Here is an 18,726-nt window from a genome sequence, read left to right as displayed (position 1 = left end):
CGCACACACATTCATACGAGTTGCAGAAAGAAAGAGAGAGAGAGGAAAGAGTGAGTTTTAAGAGTGAGATGATGAAATCCCAAGTTTCTATATGCACTTATAAGACATGACCTGGAACGAACCATCAATCATTAATTTAACCCTTCTATCGTTTCTTAGACGGGTTATTAAATCTGTATCAAATACACCAGTTCAGCTGAAGAGTCTGGAGGCAGTACTTGCTTGTCTTTGCTTTTGGGGATTCCCTTTTGTTGCGAAAGGGGTTTTCCCGGTCCGTTCGTTGGCTGGTCTCCTCGTGCCTGATGTCTGGGGCGGCCAGTCACGTGGTGTGCTGGCGGAATGAAAGTCTTTGTTTGAAGCTGGCTTTGCAGAAGAAACGTGGCTCGAAATCTTGTCGCAAAACTTAACTTAGAACCGAGACTCACAACGAAAAGAGAGGAAAACTTAGAAAAGAAAGGAAATTGAGACGAGAGTAGATGATGGCTTGAATGAAGTTGTTTAACCCATGTTCTTCTGATCTTGATTTGGGTTCTGTCTCTTCGTGTCTACATGGTTACTTGTCTGATTGAGATCTTCATCTTTTTCTGCCCATCTCTCTTGAGAGTGATAGCAGAGCGTTTCTTGAGGGTGAACCCAGAGAGCGAGAGCACAGAGATAGAGAGAAGACCTTGTTTTTGGGTCTAAGATTTTAAACTCAAAGTTTGTCCAACCTCCAGGATGAGTTCTGGCCAATTAGACACTGGCTAAATTTAGGAGGTGGCATTCTTTTCAGTTCTGATCCTAAATTATCTTATCTGGGGGGATGTCTGTCCTATAGCTCTTAAGCAGAGAGAACAGAGGCCACAGTTTAGACATGATTTCTAATTAAAAGAAGATCAAAACATATTACACAGATTTCATTCCAGCCAACTTACTAGTTTTGAACGGACAATCAAACGTGAAACGAGACACAAAAATGAAACGAGACACACTTTCATTCAAACATCTAATAGTTAAAACAATTACATGACTTGTATGTGATCTAAGCATGCATAGACACATATATAGATTGTAGACAACAAAGAATGATGTAGATGTTTGATTATAGGTCAGCCAAGAATTGTTCTGGGATGAGTTTTATGGATTTTGATATGTAAAGTCTTTTTGGTGTGTAAAGTTTATGGGGTTTAGACATTCCAATCTGAGGTCATGGATAGTTCCTGCTGACGTCTGTTTTGTTCATCTCCTTGGTCCTTAAGAAAGACGGGGTCTGTTAGTCGCAGGGGTCATGTGACCTCTTGTTAGGGCCCTGAGCAGTACCATTCTCTGAACCGATCCTTCTTTTAAAATTATCAGACGTTGACAACGTTCTTCCTTAAAGTTAACCAATAAAAGTCTTTGGTTAGCCGGCTCTCTGGAGCCGGTGGGTGATTTATGGCTCTGGGTTGCTGATTTGAGTTTGTGAATGTGAAGTATATCAGTATTCGGCAACAAAGCTAGCATTGACCAGTTATTTCGTTAGTGCTGGGGGCTCTTCTAAATAGTCAGACCGGTGATGCCGGATCCGATGGCAAGATTGATGATGATCATGAGACGTTCTGAACAAATCTTCCCCCTTCATTCGCGAGAAGCAGAGAGTTTGAATTAATCTTCTGGAAGAAGATTAGTCTGTGTTTGGTTCATACTCGCAGTCGTTACTGTATATATATGTATATGTATATATATATATATATATATATATATATGTGTGTGTGTGTGTGTGTGTGTGTGTGTGTGTGTGTGTGTGTGTGTGTGTGTGTATGTATGTATGTATGTATATACACTGCTCAAAAAAAATAAAGGGAACACTTTTTAATCAGAGAATATCATCAAGTCAGTTAAACTCCTGGGATATTGATCTGGTCAGTTAAGTAACAGAGGGGGTTGGTAATCAGTTTCAGCTGCTTTAGTGTTAATGACATTAACAGCAGGTCCACTAGATGGGCAACAGTGAGAGAACCCCCAAAACAGGAAAGGTTTTACAGGTGGAGGCCACTGACATTTTTTTCCCTACTCTTCTTTTCGGACTGTTTTTCACCAGTTTTGCATTTGGCTAGGGTCAGTGTCACTACTGGTAGCATGAGGCGATGCCTGGACCCTACAGAGGTTGCGCAGGCAGTCCAGCTCCTTCAGGATGGCTCATCAATACGTGCCATTGCCAGAAGGTTTGCTGTGTCTCCCAGCACAGTCTCAAGAGCATGGAGGAGATTCCAGGAAGACAGACAGCTACTCTAGGAGAGCTGGACAGGGCCGTAGAAGGTCCTTAACCCATCAGCAGGACCGGTATCTGCTCCTTTGTGCGAGGAGGAACATGATGAGCACTGCCAGAGCCCTACAAAATGACCTCCAGCAGGCCACTGGTGTGAATGTCTCTGACCAAACAATCAGAAACAGACTTCATGAGGGTGGCCTGAGGGCCCGACGTCCTCTAGTGGGCCCCGTGCTCACTGCCCAGCACCAGGGAGCTCGATTGGCATTTCCCATTGAACACCAGAATTGGCAGGTCCGCCACTGGTGCCCTGTGGTTTTCACAAATGAGAGCAGGTTCACCCTGAGCACGTGACAGACAGGAAAGGGTCTGGAGAAGCCGTGGAGAATGTTATGCTGCCTGTAACATCGTTCAGCATGACCGGTTTGGTGGTGGGTCAGTGATGGTCTGGGGAGGCATATCCATGGAGGGATGCATAGACCTCTGCAGGCTAGACAATGGCACCCTGACTGCCATTAGGTATCGGGATGAAATCCTTGGATCCATTGTCAGACCCTATGCTGGTGCAGTGGGTCCTGGGTTCCTCCTGGTGCACAACAATGCCCGGCCTCATGTGGCGAGAGCATGCAGGCAGTTCCTGGAGGATGAAGGAATGGTACCATTGAAGGGCCACCACGCTCACCTGACCTACATCCAATAGAACACCTCTGGGACATTGTGTTTCGGTCCATCTGACATCACCTGGTTGCACCTCAGACTGTCCAGGAGCTCAGTGATGCGCTGGTCCAGATCTGGGAGGAAATACCCCAGGACACCATCCGTCGTCTCATTAGGAGTATGCCCCGACGTTGTCAGGCGTGCATACAAGCATGTGGGGGCCATACAAACTACTGAGTACCATTTTGAGTTGCTGCAATTAAATTTCAGGAAAATTGACAAGCCTGCTACATCATTTTTTCACTTAGATTTCCGGGGTGTCTTTGAATTCAATCCTCTGTAGGTTGATCATTTTCATTTCCATCAAACGATGTGGCATCCTTTCGTTCATAACACATTACCCAGTCCATATTAGTATAGATATCCAGCATGACATTTTTCCCCATTGAGATCTGATGTGTTTTCAAAGTGTTCCTTTAATTTTTTTGAGCAGTGTATATATATATATATATATATATATATATATATATATATATATATAATTAATTATAACAAGTTATGATTAATTATTCATATTTACCTTTTGAGATAATTTGCTACAGCATTTTTTAGTTGCTGTTTTCAAAATAGTTTAACTTGTCCAGTAACAAATTACTTTTTCCAACATGTAGCAGCGTATCAGCTGTTTTTAAAGGGTTAGTTCACCCAAAAATGAAAATTCTGTCAGTAATTACTCACCCTCATGTTGTTCCAACCCCATAAGACTTTCGTTCATCTTCGGAACACAAATTAAGATATTTTTGATGTAATCTGAGAGCTGGCTCACTCCTTCATAGGCTGCTAGGTAATCGATATCTGCCATCCCAGAAAAGTTAGTAAAGACATCGTTGAAATAGTCCAAGTGACTACAGTGGCTCAACCTTAAGTTTATCAAGCGATGAGAATACTTTTTGTGCGCAAAAAACAAAACAAAAATAACGACTTCATTCAACTATTAATTTTCTTCTGTGTGGGCCTCTGAGTGAGTTCACGTAGTGTAACAGTGCAGCGCTTCTGGGTTGTACGTCAGAACGTAGGTTCACTATTGGCCAGCATCACACACATGACCAGCGTTGGCCAATAGTGAGCCTACGTTCTGACGTACAACCCAGAAGCGCTGCGCTGTTACACTGTGAACTCAGAGGCTTCTTAAAGGGCTGGTTGATTATGATTTCACTTTTCTAACTTTAGTTAGTGTGTAATGTTGCTCTTTGAGCATAAACAACATCTGCAAAGTTACAACGCTCAAAGTTCAAAGCAAAGGGAGATATTTGCTTTTAAAGAAATCGCTTTTTAAGGACTACAACAAAGGGCTGGTAGGGACTATACAACATTCCTCCCGGGTTAGTGACATCACCAACCCTAAAATTTACATAAACCCCACCCCCGGAACACGATTTATAGATTATCAAGACAGAATATGCTAATCAATGACTAGAAGATAACACACATAAGCTACATAAATTCATCACCTAACCATTCAGAAACGTCATGTTGCATTCTACATGTTGTCACTTCTTCTTGAGTCTCTCCATCATTGTTTGAATCCGGTTTGAACATAAAAGGCTAAACGTTTTTGAAATGTTCAGTGCATGTCTGTGTGAGTGCAAGCTGTTGAAGCTCTGCCCTCTGTGCTGGGAGCAGCAGCTCATTTGCATTTAAAGGAACAGACACAAAACTGTGTGTTTTTGCTCACCCTCAAAAATTGACAATTTTAACATGCAATATAAAAATATCTGTGGGGTATTTTGAGCTAAAACTTCACATTCACACTCTGGGGACATCAAAGACTTATTTTACATCTTGTGAAAAGGGCATTATACCACCCCTTTAAAAGTGCTTCTTCAACATTGCATTGCTCAAGGGTTTCCAGAAGTTTAACTTAACTTCTGTACATTAACTTAACAACAGTGGAATACACTTTATATGGCCACATTTTTTGGTTTCCATTTATGTGAGTTCATGTAAGTTCATATGAATTTTGAGGCAAACATCTTTCAGAATTTGCTCTAAAAATTTGCTTTCCTGACTGTGTCATGTGCATCACCTTAGAAGTGGTTTCAAATGTTGTTCTCAGGGGTATGTGAGACTTCACTAATCAGTAGATTTGTCATCACATCTCTTTCGAGCTGGGGTTTTTGATTTCCAGAAAACACTCTCACTTTGACGTCATCTATCATAAGAAAGCTGTAGAGAGACATCTTGTGTACACCATGCTGGGCTATGTTTTTAAATTGAATCTTTACAGTGTCTGTATAATCTCCTGTTACAGAGTTTGAACTGAAGAGAGGGGAGGGGTAGACAGAGTTCTTAAAATTATCTGACAAATTATCAGACACTCTGGCTTGATTTCTTAGGGCTGCTTGCATCACGTCTACATCAGCTTGAGCCCAATTGCAGCTAAATGACTAACAATGGATTCTAGTTTTTTTGAAGCATGGGTTTGAAGTTTTTTCTTTTTTTTTCTCGTAAAAAAAAAAAAACTAGACACTGATTGATGTTAAAAAGTCTCTAAACCATGATTGCAGAGCTTTTCGAGGTTGTTTGAGCAGAGGGTCATGTTGTAAATTTCTAATAATCAAACTCAGCTTGTTTTGTCTTTGACCTTTCTTAAGTTCCGGAGCAGCAGGTGACGATGAGTGATTTGTCACGCTGACATTTGTGCTGTGGTACTCAGATAGACCTGCTGAGTCCAATCAGTGCAAAATAACACACACACACAAACACACACCTTTGAGCCTGTTCTGACTGACTGATTTACTAGTACTAAAAGTACAGTATATACTTCACTGGTGATGGGAAAGTGCATCTCCTAAAGAATGTAGAAAGACAATATGCCAGCATTGAGAGTGATACACTACTACAATATACCACTGCATCTTGTTACTACAGACATCTTTGTTGTTTTGCTATAGTGAAAACCTGACTTTTAATAAAGTCTCAGAAAGATCCCTCAGAAACTTCTATTGGCAATATTAGGCAATATTTATTATATATGTTTTGAACTTTTAGGACAGCAATGCATTCAAATAACATTTTAGAACTTATCTAGGATTTTTCATGTGTACATTTATTTAAGTGTATTGAAACTCAATTCCACATGAGAATCAGAAAATATGAGCTTATATTTAGTTTTTCATTGATTATGTTCTGTGCACAAACATAGTGTTGTTTAATGATACTTCACCCTCTATACCACTGAGGTGCCTCAGCTTTTATCGTTCTCACCAGTTCTTGGATTTAAATGATATAAGAAATTTGGATTTGGTGTAAAAAAAAAAAACATTGCAGGAAACTATGAAATGATGTATTTGTGCAAACTACATAAATAAACAGATATTAGCTTTTTCAAACACGAGTGATCTACCTATAGAGGCAGTATTTTGGGACATCATAGGCGTGCTTACAACACATGGCTTTTCCAAAATATAAGTATCTTAATTATGCTGCTTCCTTAGCTAAGTGCATTGTTTTAGCCAATTTAAGGCAGCATCACATAGATCCTTTGTGCACAGGACAATACCAAAATGGATTGTGACAAGCTTGGTCAAATAATATAATAAAATCTATAAAATAATCTTCTGATTAAAAAATCTTTGTGTAATTATTTTACCCAATATTTTTGTATGATGCATTTATATTTTTTAAAGGTACAGGTGTATTAGACAGCCTTTAGCCTTTGTGATGCCTCACTTTAGAGGACACCTACAGTTTTAGGATGCTGCCTATGAAGGCAGTAGGTAGATTTTGTCTCTCTTTTATGGGGGTTGTACAATGTTAATAAGAAAATAAATAAATGTATTTATTTTTATCTAATTTATTTGGTCGTATGATCTCCTGAAGTCTTTTTCACTGATTATTGTTTACATTTCAATAATCCACATCATATCTTTTCTCTCTTGATATTCATATCTGTTTTTCTTTTTAAATTAATGAATCTGTGGGACACAAACACAAGCATTTTAATGTTTGATCTGCTGCCCAAACACACAATAACTTTATTTCTGTCTACTCAGTCATGATGAATCTGTCTCCCTTTCACTTCTCTGCAGGCTTTAGCATAAAAATCAGATTAGACCATCTCTCCAGATGGTGATGAGAGGATGGAATTGTTAACTATATTTTGATGAAGCAAATAAGTCAACTTTCTGGGTTTTTGTAGACAGCATTGTTTCGGAGTTTTACCCTTTTAGGTTGCGATTAGAGTTTTGAGGAAGAGTTTTGCTGATGCTTTTTTCTCTAGGATTGCAGGTAAAACAGACATGCATTCTCTATATTTGCATGCATTAACTGTATTGCATTTTACTTGCAGTCCTACAAGGCCACCAGAAATTATTTTTGTTTCAGTGCTTAGCTATCAAACCTTGAAATGGGACAGTAGTCACCGCTGGTGGATGGGATTGTTGTTGCTTTTAAAGAATAGCAGAGATCACACCACGGGCCCTATTTTAACTATCTAAGCGCATGGTCTAAAGCAAGTGAACTTAGGGCATGTCCAAATCAACTTTTGCTAGTTTAATTGAATCAGGACCAGGATGCACAATTTTATACTACATTGTTATAATACATCTGCATTCTACACTGCTTCTCACATCAGGCCACCATGAACGCTCGCACACAGAGGATTCTGGACTCAGGATCTCTGACCCAATCAGCGCCTGCCAGCCCCACCAGCAAAGGAACACTCATACATCAAGCAGGGTGAGTTACTCACACTTAAATATGTATTAGATTAATTTAAAATCAGCAGCAGGACCATATAGTCATCTGGAATGATTCTTATGTGACAGGTGAAAAAGCATAATGTAATGGCTTGTGCTTCTATTATTTTACTCTTCTTTGCATCTATTAAATAACATCCTGTTCTTTTTTGGGTTATGTTTATTGGCACTGGCTATTAATTTTGTTTTAACATGCAGCATTGTAGTGCATGCTGACCCTCTTCTTTTGCAGCACATTAATCTGTGTGTTATGGCCCTGCTTGTTGGTGTTGTAGTGCTTCCCACAGATCCAAACGCTCTTCATCTCCCTCCAGCGGATCTCCTCCCATGCCCGGTGCCTCCAGCTCCAGCCTCACCAATGAAGTGCCCAAACCACCGGTCCGGGAGGCGCCGCCCGCTCGGCCACCATACACACCAACTCTGGGTGGTCAGGCGCCCCACTCACAGCAGTTCCCACGGACCAGAAAGATGTTTGACAAGGGCCCTGATCAGGTACAGCATTGATATTAGTTTCCCACAGATCTTCCTCCATCCTTCTGTGTTGTTCATTTGTAAGAAAACTGTATTTTGCAGTCTTTGTGCTTTTCTTATTTTGTGGCAGCCTTGTTTGTGGTTTAAACCAGCAGTAGACATTAGTTATAGCATATTTGTAAGATTATAACAATGAAACCAAGCCTTGTGCCATGAAACCAAGCCTTTTGTACCATGAAACCAAGCCTTTGTACCATTTACAATACTACAAAATATTTCTATTCATCAAATAAATGCTGTTCTTTTAAACTTTCTATTCATCAAAGAATCCTGAAAAAAATGTAACATGGTTTCCATAAAAATATTAAGCAGCACAACAGTTTTCAACATAAATATTTCATGCCCACGTTTTTCTTAATTAGTAAAAAGATGTGTAATAAGCAGGATAAAGCACAGTCAGACCTGATCACCCAGTCAGCGTTTATGTAGTGATTCTGTTACATTTTGTCATTTGTCTGGTGTGTTCCTCAGGCTGCTGAGGATGGAGATGAGACAGCTGCTCACAGGAGCTTCATCAGTGTGAATCTGCAAACAGGTCTTTGTGACTGGAGTGCCAAATATTTCGCTCAGCCAGTCATGAAGGTGAGTGCTGCATGGATTAGAGGTGAAATCAAATTAATTTACTTCTAAATCAAACTAATTCAGTTAATGAATTGACTTGAAATCATTACTTAAGATCTATTCAGGGTGATTTAATCATGTTGATTTATTAAGTAAACTTTAGATAATATTAGTAAATGAATATTGAAAGAGTTGGACCTCACTTCTAATATTATCAAAAAACTATTTGCCCAAAGTGAAGTAAAGATTAGTGATGAAGTGTCTCAGGAATGTGTATGCGAGGGGTGGGGATCCATGTATGCGCAATCTTGCGGCGGGGGGTTATGTGATCAATATTTAACTAAAGCAAGGAAACAAATTAATAAAATGTGACCACCAATAAAAAGTGATGGGAACGAGTTCTAAATAATTTTCTACACTGTTTTTGGAGGGAAATATGCAAACTGGTTTCAAACATTGCAAAATGCCATTTGAAAATCCTTATGCACCTTGTGATTTTTAAGGACCCCCATAAGCTTATAATGTGAGGTACAATGAGGTAAGATTTCATGACTCAAAGTTATGCTAGTTTCTCTGTTGCCATGGGAATGGCATGACATTTCTTCAACCGTTTATCTTTTTATTTTATTTGATAGAAAACACTTTCTGCGGGTTCCTAGCCAAACTAGAGCTGCCAAACTTAATTGTCCCCAGAGGGCTGCTGCAGTATTCAGTGTTACTGTATCCCATAAACCAATATTTAAATATGTGTGTGTTTGATGTCATGCTTTACTACAGGGCTATTCTATACTATCTATTATACTACCCTTTCCACTGTGAATTGTGTAGATATATACACTCACCTAAAGGATTATTAGGAACACCTGTTCAATTTCTCATTAATGCAATTATCTAATCAACCAATCACATGGCAGTTGCTTCAATGCATTTAGGGGTGTGGTCCTGGTCAAGACAATCTCCTGAACTCCAAACTGAATGTCAGAATGGGAAAGAAAGGTGATTTAAGCAATTTTGAGCGTGGCATGGTTGTTGGTGCCAGACGGGCCGGACTGAGTATTTCACAATCTGCTCAGTTACTGGGATTTTCACGCACAACCATTTCTAGGGTTTACAAAGAATGGTGTGAAAAGGGAAAAACATCCAGTATGCGGCAGTCCTGTGGGCAAAAATGCCTTGTTGATGCTAGAGGTCAGAGGAGAATGGGCCGAATGATTCAAGCTGATAGTAGAGCAACTTTGACTGAAATAACCACTCGTTACAACCGAGGTATGCAGCAAAGCATTTGTGAAGCCACAACACGCACAACTTTGAGGCGGATGGGCTACAACAGCAGAAGACCCCACCGGGTACCACTCATCTCCACTACAAATAGGAAAAAGAGGCTACAATTTGCACGAGCTCACCAAAATTGGACAGTTGAAGACTGGAAAAATGTTGCCTGGTCTGATGAGTCTCGATTTCTGTTGAGACATTCAGATGGTAGAGTCAGAATTTGGCGTAAACAGAATGAGAACATGGATCCATCATGCCTTGTTACCACTGTGCAGGCTGGTGGTGGTGGTGTAATGGTGTGGGGGATGTTTTCTTGGCACACTTTAGGCCCCTTAGTGCCAATTGGGCATCGTTTAAATGCCACGGCCTACCTGAGCATTGTTTCTGACCATGTCCATCCCTTTATGACTACCATGTACCCATCCTCTGATGGCTACTTCCAGCAGGATAATGCACCATGTCACAAAGCTCGAATCATTTCAAATTGGTTTCTTGAACATGACAATGAGTTCACTGTACTAAAATGGCCCCCACAGTCACCAGATCTCAACCCAATAGAGCATCTTTGGGATGTGGTGGAACGGGAGCTTCATGCCCTGGATGTGCATCCCACAAATCTCCATCAACTGCAAGATGCTATCCTATCAATATGGGCTAACATTTCTAAAGAATGCTTTCAGCACCTTGTTGAATCAATGCCACGTAGAATTAAGGCAGTTCTGAAGGCGAAAGGGGGTCAAACACAGTATTAGTATGGTGTTCCTAATAATCCTTTAGGTGAGTGTATTTCCATATAGTCAGAACACAAAATACAATCATACTACCATGTTATTTGGGCATGCACCATGTAATACCATGGTGTATACAAATGTTAGTCATTCAGGACCGTGGTATTATCATCTAATACCACGACTGCAACACATCACCGCCACGGTATTTCAGTAAGAAAGGTCATTTGTTTAGTGTTTTTTTTTTATTTTTTTTTTATTGTCTTCTGTAATTGTCATTTACGACTGAAAATATTTGTGAAAATGCGTGTGGGTTTTGTGTCCTGTCCTGATGCAGTATAATGCATTCCCATCAGTATGTGATCAGTGAGGAATGCACACAGCCTGTGGCACAGTGCTGAGAGTAATACCTCATGTTTACTGCAAGAGAACAAGACACGTAATAATCAATAATGTGTGGGAGACAAAACAGCATAAAACATCAATAAAATAGCATACACAATGTTGCTGATAGGACTTTGTTGATAGGTTCTCAATGTGTGCTGATGGGGGAAGATGCTGGAAAAAGGATTGGTCAAGGTGCGAGAGAGGCCAGCATGATTTTCACCAGCCTTTTTTTTCATCCAGTATATACACTGCTCAAATAAATTAAAGGAACACTTTGAAAACACATCAGATCTCAATGGGGAAAAATGTCATGCTGGATACTAATATGGACTGGGTAATGTGTTATGAACGAAAGGATGCCACATCGTTTGATGGAAATGAAAATGATCAACCTACAGAGGATTGAATTCAAAGACACCCCGGAAATCTAAGTGAAAAAATTATGTAGCAGGCTTGTCAACTCCTAATGAGACGACGGATGGTGTCCTGGGGTATTTCCTCCCAGATCTGGACCAGCGCATCACTGAGCTCCTGGACAGTCTGAGGTGCAACCAGGTGATGTCAGATGGACCGAAACACAATGTCCCAGAGGTGTTCTATTGGATGTAGGTCAGGTGAGCGTGGTGGCCCTTCAATGGTATCATTCCTTCATCCTCCAGGAACTGCCTGCATGCTCTCGCCACATGAGGCCGGGCATTGTTGTGCACCAGGAGGAACCCAGGACCCACTGCACCAGCATAGGGTCTGACAATGGATCCAAGGATTTCATCCCGATACCTAATGGCAGTCAGGGTGCCATTGTCTAGCCTGCAGAGGTCTATGCATCCCTCCATGGATATGCCTCCCCAGACCATCACTGACCCACCACCAAACCTGTCATGCTGAACGATGTTACAGGCAGCATAACATTCTCCACGGCTTCTCCAAACCCTTTCCTGTCTGTCACGTGCTCAGGGTGAACCTGCTCTCATTTGTGAAAACCACAGGGCACCAGTGGCGGACCTGCCAATTCTGGTGTTCAATGGGAAATGCCAATCGAGCTCCCTGGTGCTGGGCAGTGAGCACGGGGCCCACTAGAGGACGTCGGGCCCTCAGGCCACCCTCATGAAGTCTGTTTCTGATTGTTTGGTCAGAGACATTCACACCAGTGGCCTGCTGGAGGTCATTTTGTAGGGCTCTGGCAGTGCTCATCATGTTCCTCCTCGCACAAAGGAGCAGATACCGGTCCTGCTGATGGGTTAAGGACCTTCTACGGCCCTGTCCAGCTCTCCTAGAGTAGCTGTCTGTCTTCCTGGAATCTCCTCCATGCTCTTGAGACTGTGCTGGGAGACACAGCAAACCTTCTGGCAATGGCACGTATTGATGAGCCATCCTGAAGGAGCTGGAATGCCTGCGCAACCTCTGTAGGGTCCAGGTATCGCCTCATGCTACCAGTAGTGACACTGACCCTAGCCAAATGCAAAACTGGTGAAAAACAGTCCGAAAAGATGAGTAGGGAAAAAAATTTCAGTGGCCTCCACCTGTAAAACCTTTCCTGTTTTGGGGATTGTCTCACTGTTGCCCATCTAGTGGACCTGCTGTTAATGTCATTAACACTAAAGCAGCTGAAACTGATTACCAACTTAACTGACCAGATCAATATCCCAGGAGTTTAACTGACTTGATGATATTCTCTGATTAAAAAGTGTTCCCTTTATTTTTTTGAGCAGTGCATATAGATTTAACTGGGATGTAAATTTTTTCAACACATCACACAATGCACTGCGGTTTCCATTTTTAGTGTGGTGATTTGAGCCCAACCAATCAAGAGAATGCATTGACGACTCCTATAGCAATTGTGTAAAATTGGACCAAGAGAGCATATATATATAACATTGAAGTGTAGCGAAATCAGCAGGCGGGGAATGTATAATTAATAATCAATAATTAATAATTAATCACACTGGTTATGAGCCATATCACCTACATATTTTAAATCGCCCAAAAAGGGAATACATAGCCCGTATATTTGTATCTCTATATATAGATAATTAACCACAACGAATTACAATCAATTATGAATATACAGATGGGCTATAGATCAAATTTGTGAATGCCTACAAAATGAATGTCACATCGAATAATTCGTTCGTCCGCCAAACGAATTGTGCGATTTTCTTATCGACTCTCAAGGAGGATTCTTCTTCTTATAAACTCTCAAGAAAGGCTATTCCTCTGGCCATGAAGAATAACTTTCTTGTTCTATAAGATTACTAACTTGTAGGCTAATCAACAATATAAAACTTGTAGCTAAGATCACACATTTAAGAGGCTTTGTTCTATGAGCAGCATACAGAGACAATCAAGCGTATAATGGGTTTTTAATAAATGAAACTATAAAACATACAACTACATTTAATAAAGAATATAAACAGAATAACGAAAGTAAAGAAAGAAAGAAAGAGCAGATCACAGAATGGCAAACATATCACAAACAATGAACCTTTGAGAGCCAGCAACAAGACAACCTTAAATGCATTTAAATCTCGATAGAAACAATACTTGCATGGTACTTTGTGGCTGAACGAGAATGCGTGTGTGTGAGTGTCCGTTAGTTGGAAGCGTTCTCCGGGTTCGTCCGCGGGAAGTTCAAATGGTAAGCGGAGTTGCCGGAAACTCAGTTTAAGTCCGTTTCACTTGTAGGTAGGAATGAGCACGAGACTAAAGCTGCGTTCACACTACAAGCGACTATGTTGCCAGTGGCTGGCGGTGAGGTCGCTAGTGGGCGTTCCCACTACTAGTTGCTTAGTAATGTTTGTGAGTGACATTCACGGAACACGGATGTTACTCCATGCTGTAGACAATAAATCTGTTTTCTTGCCACTACAAGCTAACATTTTGGAAGGAAAAGTCTAAATATAAATGGAATCAGTACATAAAAAGCATAATATTAAAGATGAATGAGAAACAGCGAGTGCTCTTTGCTATCGCGGCTATTTAACTGCAGCAAATGGGCTCTCTTTCTGAGTTCACGAAACCATTCAGGCTCGGAGTCAGCACGGCGAGTACCACTGTATGTACACGGAGACATATCATAAATTATTGGACAGTTTCTGACTGCTAAAATAAACTTCTCATTCATCTTGCCTCGGTCGGACTCGGCACTGAAGAGTGACGGATCACGCGCGCCCTACTGACTTAACTCCTATTGGTTGTCGCTCCCGAAAGTCGCTCTTCATTTGCATAAAGTTGAACAGATCTCAAATTTGTCACGTCGCTGGACACGCCCCTTCCAGTCGCCAACGGTCACTGTTGCGTGTGTCGCCGGAAGTCGCCCGCTCCCCATTGAAATGAATGGTATCGTGTCGCTTTGTCGCTTGTAGTGTGAACGGGGCTTAAAACGAGGCAAGACGTAAAACAAAATACCGAGAGAGGGCGAACTTAGGTAGACAAAACAAACTTGAAGAAAACAAAAGCTTGAAGAAGCGAAACAAAAAGCGACGAAAACATGAAGAGAGCGAACATGAAGAAGAAGAGCGCTGATCTTGATCAGTGATCTTTAAAGCGTGAAGATGTCACACCCTCTGGAGGTGTGTACGCCAATAAGAACTGTTTTCCTTTGGAGGAAAATTTCTTTATGACCCATTGTTCGAGCAGGCCTCTGAACATGTAATTTGATTGGATGTTTAACACAAGAATCTTTAAGATGCTTATAATACTAATGCGTCATAAAGTTAGCAAAATGTGATGTAAATTAACAAATGGGGGACGAAGATTGGAGTTTATAGAGACTAAACATGCCACACATATGATTTTGGTAAACCAGTATGTCAGAAGTCTGAAACATTAATCCCAAAAGTTTACAAGAATACAAAGGCCAAACCACATAGAAGGAAAATCATTAGATGAGAAAATTAGATACATGTTTAGATATATTTCTCAAGTGGTTATATATATATATATATATATATATATATATATTTTAGTGGTGGGCCGTTATCGGCGTTAACGTGCTGCGTTAACGCGAGACTCTTATCGCGCGATAAAAAAAAAATCGCCGTTAATCTATTCTCCAAGTTGGGTTGGGAGATGGCTCTATACTACACAAGCTATGATGACGCAATCTACCCGCGGCCGCGAGGTAAACCCGGCTGCAACGCATATTCGTCGTCATCTTAAGTAAACACGGCTGAAAGTGAAAGCTGGTGAAAAAGATCGGTGCAACATCCATTATTTGGACTTGGTTCGGGTTTAAGCCGTCAGACGAGCAGCAGCAAACTATATACAGAGTGTGTGGGGTAACAGTTCGGTAAGTTAACACACGACTAATCCGTTCGACCACCTCAAATTCAAAACGAAACATGATATCACTGAATACCAGCGCGCGCATATTATTCCCATTCCAATATATCTTAGTGGTGTAGCACATAATCTCGATTTTAAGAATCGTTGTTGTGTTTCTTTTTAACTGAAAAGACATCAGTTAGACAATATTCTACAATTTTAAATTTGGGGTTTCATAAGCTCCAAGCCATAATAAACATTAGACCTACTTAAGTCTCTGCAGCTAGTGTACTTACATTTTATTTATCTGCAAAATTATGTTGTATACTTACAGTTTTGCACAATATATGTTCTCAAAACTACATACACCCTTTAAAAAAAAATATATTTAGCAGTTGTTTAGCATGGGTCTGTGTAATCTGTTCTGAAATGGTTTTATTATAATATACTGTATATCGTTATCGCAAGAGGCTGCAATGTATATCACAATATAGATTTTAGGCCATATCGCCCATCCCTAATTGATAGCCTATAGTAGTTGATAATAACATAGGCCTACCTAATGTTGCCTACGGACGGTAACAGTACAGTAGTAACCTTTTACAGTCAATGAGTAGAACAGCTTTCTCAAGCAGTTTGTGATGCATTTTGGAAACAGGAGATGAGCCCCTGGTCTAATGCGCCACCTGGCTTGAGAAACCCGTTCTCAAAGACTTACTTTTATAGTCATTATTTGGGTAGCACACATATTCTGAATGCCTTTGGCAGAATTCAAATGAGCCATTTTAATCTAGATTAATCTAGATTAATTTCAAAATGAATCTAGATTAATATAGATTGAAAAAATTAATCTATGCCCACCTCTAATATATATATATATATATATATATATATATATATATATATATACACTCACCTAAAGGATTATTAGGAACACCTGTTCAATTTCTCATTAATGCAATTATCTAATCAACCAATCACATGGCAGTTGCTTCAATGCATTTAGGGGTGTGGTCCTGGTCAAGACAATCTCCTGAACTCCAAACTGAATGTCAGAATGGGAAAGAAAGGTGATTTAAGCAATTTTGAGCGTGGCATGGTTGTTGGTGCCAGACAGGCCGGTCTGAGTATTTCACAATCTGCTCAATTACTGGGATTTTCACGCACAACCATTTCTAGGGTTTACAAAGAATGGTGTGAAAAGGGAAAAACATCCAGTATGTCCTGTGGGCGGCAGTCCTGTGGGCGAAAATGCCTTGTTGATGCTAGAGGTCAGAGGAGAATGGGCCGACTGATTCAAGCTGATAGAAGAGCAACTTTGACTGAAATAACCACTCGTTACAACCGAGGTATGCAGCAAAGCATTTGTGAAGCCACAACACGCACAACCTTGAGGCGGATGGGCTACAACAGCAGAAGACCCCACCGGGTACCACTCATCTCCACTACAAATAGGAAAAAGAGGCTACAATTTGCACGAGCTCACCAAAATTGGACAGTTGAAGACTGGAAAAATGTTGCCTGGTCTGATGAGTCTCGATATTTTTGTTGAGACATTCAGATGGTAGAGTCAGAATTTGGCGTAAACAGAATGAGAACATGGATCCATCATGCCTTGTTACCACTGTGCAGGCTGGTGGTGGTGGTGTAATGGTGTGGGGGATGTTTTCTTGGCACACTTTAGGCCCCTTAGTGCCAATCGGGCATCGTTTAAATGCCACGGCCTACCTGAGCATTGTTTCTGACCATGTCCATCCCTTTATGACCACCATGTACCCATCCTCTGATGGCTACTTCCAGCAGGATAATGCACCATGTCACAAAGCTCAAATCATTTCAAATTGGTTTCTTGAACATGACAATGAGTTCACTGTACTAAAATGGCCCCCACAGTCACCAGATCTCAACCCAATAGAGCATCTTTGGGATGTGGTGGAACGGGAGCTTCGTGCCCTGGATGTGCATCCCACAAATCTCCATCAACTGCAAGATGCTATCCTATCAAAATGGGCCAACATTTCTAAAGAATGCTTTCAGCACCTTGTTGAATCAATGCCACGTAGAATTAAGCCAGTTCTGAAGGCGAAAGGGGGTCAAACACAGTATTAGTATGGTGTTCCTAATAATCCTTTAGGTGAGTGTATATATATATATATATATAATATATAGGATTAACATGGTTTATTTAAAATCCTCAACAAGCATTGAGTGAGCTGTCACAGCCCTCTGCAGATTCCTTTTGGGGTCGTAAAACTCTTTAGTCTCAAAGGGGTCCTGTAACAGGACGCCGCGTTCTGCTAGAGATACATTCTTATTCTTTAAAATAAGCACTTAGAGTTCAACTAACACAACTAGGAAGTCATAACTAGGCCAATATAAGGGGGAAAACATGCATGCATACAGGAATATATAATATACATTTCAGAATTATTTATATTCTGAGTTCGATACAAAGGACGTGTATGTATTGTGTGTGTGTATTTGGCATCTCGGAGGGCTTTTCTCTGGCCACCTGGACTCGGAGAACCGTGAGCTAAGCTGTGATTTACATGAAATGAGTCAAATAGGTTAAAAGCTTTCTGAATCTTAAAATGACAAGTCATCGTGATTTGATCCAGACGCTACAGAAGGAGAAAAAAAACTGTTTCCATAAACGGTTAGTACTAGCACTATATTAAAGAGATCCTTAAGTAAAAAAGTCGTCAGGTTATCATGTAAACATATACATATACACACTTATAGACGCATACATACACAAATATACTCATATCCAAAGCCATACTTTCATGCAGCTTACAGTAATATATCTTCATATGGTGGTGGTTACAAATATGCATACATATTCCTATTACACATTTATCTCCCTTATCTCTGTTTTTATATATGCATAGTCCATTTTCCCCTGTGTTTTTCAAAAGTATCATCTTGTGGTCTCAACTTGAATGACAGTCTTTCCATTTTATAAATGTTTGTAACAATTTGTTCCTGAGTTCTCGTTGGGGACAGATGTTGGAGCCTTTTTTTATTTTTTTATTTTTTATTTATTTTTTGCTGCTGCTGCTGCTAGAAGTCTCCTCAGTAAATAGTTTATATCAGGGGTTCCCAAACTTTTCCATGACAAGGCCCCCCAAATTCCACTAGGTTCTGGCCAAGGCCCCCCTTTTGCAGGATGTGTTATTGAACCCATCGACAATACTATGGCAAATGTAGAAATAAATAAATAAAACATCTAGGTGAACATCAGATTATGTGATGGTGTTTGATACCAGCCAATCAGAAAGATTATAGAGATGAACCTATTACAATTTTCAAGGCCAATTCCGATTTGTCATTGAGTTTG

General features: G+C 40.5%; 1 protein-coding gene across 5 annotated transcripts in view; it reads left to right on the top strand.

Annotated features, from left to right (window-relative positions):
• The window catches only part of rptor (regulatory associated protein of MTOR, complex 1), a 393,572-nt gene that overhangs the window by 290,002 nt on the left and 84,844 nt on the right, over positions 1-18,726 (top strand). For 3 of the 5 annotated variants that reach the window (XM_082136701.1, XM_082136699.1, XM_082136698.1), the window contains exons 23-25: positions 7,521-7,624; positions 7,920-8,136; positions 8,647-8,757. In XM_082136701.1, the coding sequence (XP_081992827.1) occupies positions 7,521-7,624; positions 7,920-8,136; positions 8,647-8,757 (432 nt within the window). The remainder of the gene's footprint in view (positions 1-7,520; positions 7,625-7,919; positions 8,137-8,646; positions 8,758-18,726) is intronic. The other 2 variants (XM_082136702.1, XM_082136700.1) reach the window with 1 other exon arrangement.

Source organism: Leuciscus leuciscus, assembly GCF_965113295.1.
Source record: "Leuciscus leuciscus genome assembly, chromosome: 14".
Lineage (NCBI taxonomy): Eukaryota > Metazoa > Chordata > Actinopteri > Cypriniformes > Leuciscidae > Leuciscus > Leuciscus leuciscus.
This window is presented reverse-complemented; position numbering and strand designations above follow the sequence as displayed.